Raw genomic sequence first — 3,322 nt, forward strand, 5'->3', positions numbered from 1 at the left:
AAGTTGTTGATTTGTAAAAGTTGTTTCTGAAAAAAAATCCTTGAAGGAAAGAAAACTTTATTTTTTTTCCTAATAGAATGTCATTTTAACTCTCAATCCAGGCTCCGATTATCTTTCAGGGCAAAAAGAATGATCATATTTTGTCTTTGCATAAAGCCTCTTTCACTGGGATTTTTTCGAAAACAAAGGAACTTTTTCTCTACTAAAGTTTCTGAAACTCATTCAGCCTTGCTGTAGGGAAATTCTCAAATGTCCTTATATAAGTTTCCACAAATTAGGCACTTTAACGTCAAAGTGGAGGCTAACAACAGGACACTATCTTCAACTATATCTGACTCTTAAGGCGTGATGGATAATAAGCAAAAACACATCCATCGTAAACCTGATATTTTCTAAATTTAATATAAACGTAAATCCACGATTTCTCCAACTTTATTTTCTGCATGTGTGAAGCAGTAGAGAGTCTGAGCTGCTTCTGATACACGAGAACTCTCGCTTTTGTCTGTAAACAGCAGCTTTATTGTTCTTTGAAGTTGAAGGCTCCTCTTTGGTTTCATCACTGGCTCTTTTCTCCCCAAAGAATCTTTCCAAATACGTTTTATTATTTGGTTTTTGTTAGCTTTAGGCTACTAGCTTAGCAATCCAGGTATCCATGCAGGTTTAAGTCACGCGACCAAGAAGGATGTTTTGGATCAGAAAATAAATGTAAAGGAAATAATCTATGTTAGCGTATGTTTTTCTTTTTTTGTGTCTGTGGCCCGGTAACAAGTGGTCCACGGACCAGTACCGGTCCACGACCCAGGGGTTTGGAGAAAATAGAAAAAGAAAAAAAAAGAAATAAAAAGAAATGTTTTTGTAATCAATCAAAACTCATTCTTAAAATACATGAATACATTGTCAAATCCAAATTAAACCAAATCTTAAATTTGTCATTGAGAAGTTAACTGGTTCAAATATAATCTCTCCATCTTGACATTAGACTCTTCCCTCGGACCACATCCTGGTGGGACCTGCTGGGGACACCAGCATGTCTACCTGGCTCCTGTCCTCCACTCAGAGATCCTCCTGAGTGTCTAAACTCCTAAAAGAGCACCCAGCCAGACTGTGGAGGAAACTCATTTCAGCCAATGTACCCGACATCGTATCCTCTCCGTCACGACACAAAGCTTATGACCACAGAAGAGGGTAGAAAGGAGGGTTAAAGCCCAGAGTATGGCAGATGTGACCCTCATATCTGTCTGGTATGTCATGTTTGTAACGGCGTTATTGCCCCGGAGCACAACCTCCAGACCCACCACTTCCACTCCCGGCCAGCTCCGTGCTGCTGGTGATTCCTGCGAAAGTGTCATCTGTCTGAGAATGGACAGTTTAAATTACAACTGGAAAATGCCAACTTCCATTATTTCCACTAAATTGGCTGGAGGTGTTCTTCCCCAGTACTGTCCTGTGAGTCACGACTGGTCATTAGGAGTTCCTGATGGACTCGCGCACACATACAATCTTCTCCTCTCCATCTCATTTGCTCTAATAAGTATTCTTTTTTTTAAGATCTGTGATCTATTTAATTCCTTTTAACAGTTTCTTCAAACTTCTCTGAGGTACAGTTTTCATCCTGGAGGATACCTGTGACAATATTTAGCTTTCCCAACTCCGTGAGTGGCACTAAATGCTCGGTCCTGTTTTGTTTTGTTGGCAGTGCCGTCGTGGGCCATTGTCTCCATCGCCTTTGTGGCCATTATCCTGGTGTTGGCATGCTGCTTCTGCATCTGCAAAAAGTGGATTTTCAAGAAGAAAAACAAAAAGAAGGGCAAAGACAAGGGCAAAAATGCCATCAACATGAAGGACGTCAAGGACGGTGCCAAAACTGAGGTAATGGCTTTAAACCATTGAGTCAATGGTTTAAATAAAAGTATCGTCCTAAAATTCTTCTGTTTCTGATGAAGGCTGAGATCGTTTTATGCTGAATATGTCCACAAAAAACCACCAAAGATTCAATCTTTCCAATGTTGATTTGTTTATTTTGTAGCTCTAGGCCTTCTGTATATGAAAATGTAAATATGCAGATGACTGTTAAATGTTTCTGTATGTGTACTGCACTATTGTATTTTTTATAGTTGTGTACAAAAGCTATTACCCCTTCAACTTTTTATGTTCAAAGTATGAAATCATCTGATCATAGTGGGTCTTCAGCTAAAGGAACCTCAAAGCAACCAATGAATTGTCCAGCCACACTTTGATTTATTTAAAAAACGAAGCAAGTAGCACCTCAAAGATCTTGAAGTCAAGTGACCAAAGTGTAAATCCATAGAGCTAAGTATTTAAATAAAAAATACACTTTTTTCCCAAATCTTTCAGATTAGAGATTGCTCTCAAAAGATAGACAAAAATTAGCTTTTGTTGAGAAAGTCTCCGGTAACCAGCGGGTTAAGAAAATGGATGGAAGTGGCGAAAATCCTCGCATCGAGCGGCCATATTGAATCTTTATTTCTACCCTTTGATCTAGTCACTGAAAATGTCATGTGCCCAAAGCTGAGTCCCTGATTGGTTAACGCAGTGTGCCTGATGTAATCAGCATGTAACCATATATCCACCAGTATTCGTTATGTTTTGGAGTTTTACATATTCACATGTCTTGTAGTTACAAGTGTGAGAGTCAGAAGCGTTGCGTATCCAAGGTAACCGCTGTTTCTTCCTTCTGGAGTACAAACTGTGTACATGTTGTTTGTTGTGGAGCTATATTGGTTTCCACAGCTAATGCCACTTCCATGTGGGCCATCATGCTTAGGAAGAACCGACTGGTAGAGGTTACAAAAATAACAGGAAATTTTAAGTAAATCCGATAATTGATTAACAGATTTGCCATGATTTCCCATAGATCTGATAACTCCCAGTTATTTTTTTTTTTTTCCTTACTTTGTTAGCTATTTCTAATTGTTGGTGTTGCCCTCTTATGTTCTTTGCTCTTTTGTGGTTTGATTTGACAAAACTGAAGACTCCACGATCAGATTTTACTAAATAGCTCGACAGTTTCATACAGGGGTACTAATTTTTGCACAAACTTTATAAACCCTAAAGAAAACAAATATCAAATTAAATCAAGAAGTAAATATTTCGATGACTTAACACTTCAAGAGAGAGCACATTAGTTTTCTCTCCTCCATATGGTTGCTGTCACCGTTTCTTTTTGTCATATGAGGACCTTCTCACTTGTTTAGGAGTGTGAGTAAATGTTTAATGCAGTGGTATCCACCCAGAGAAATGACATTGCTAAAAAAAATAGTGAAAATCAGTCTAATTTAAACTTTTTTTTTTTTTTTTTTTT

The 3,322-nt window shown here is 38.1% G+C and overlaps 1 protein-coding gene across 3 annotated transcripts in view; it reads left to right on the top strand.

The window, feature by feature from the left end:
- The window catches only part of syt1a (synaptotagmin Ia), a 219,143-nt gene that overhangs the window by 169,576 nt on the left and 46,245 nt on the right, over positions 1-3,322 (top strand). For all 3 annotated transcript variants that reach the window (XM_024284355.2, XM_024284339.2, XM_024284347.2), the window contains one exon: positions 1,697-1,869. In XM_024284355.2, the coding sequence (XP_024140123.1) occupies positions 1,697-1,869 (173 nt within the window). The remainder of the gene's footprint in view (positions 1-1,696; positions 1,870-3,322) is intronic.

The sequence above is a fragment of the Oryzias melastigma genome, linkage group LG23 (assembly GCF_002922805.2).
Source record: "Oryzias melastigma strain HK-1 linkage group LG23, ASM292280v2, whole genome shotgun sequence".
NCBI lineage: Eukaryota > Metazoa > Chordata > Actinopteri > Beloniformes > Adrianichthyidae > Oryzias > Oryzias melastigma.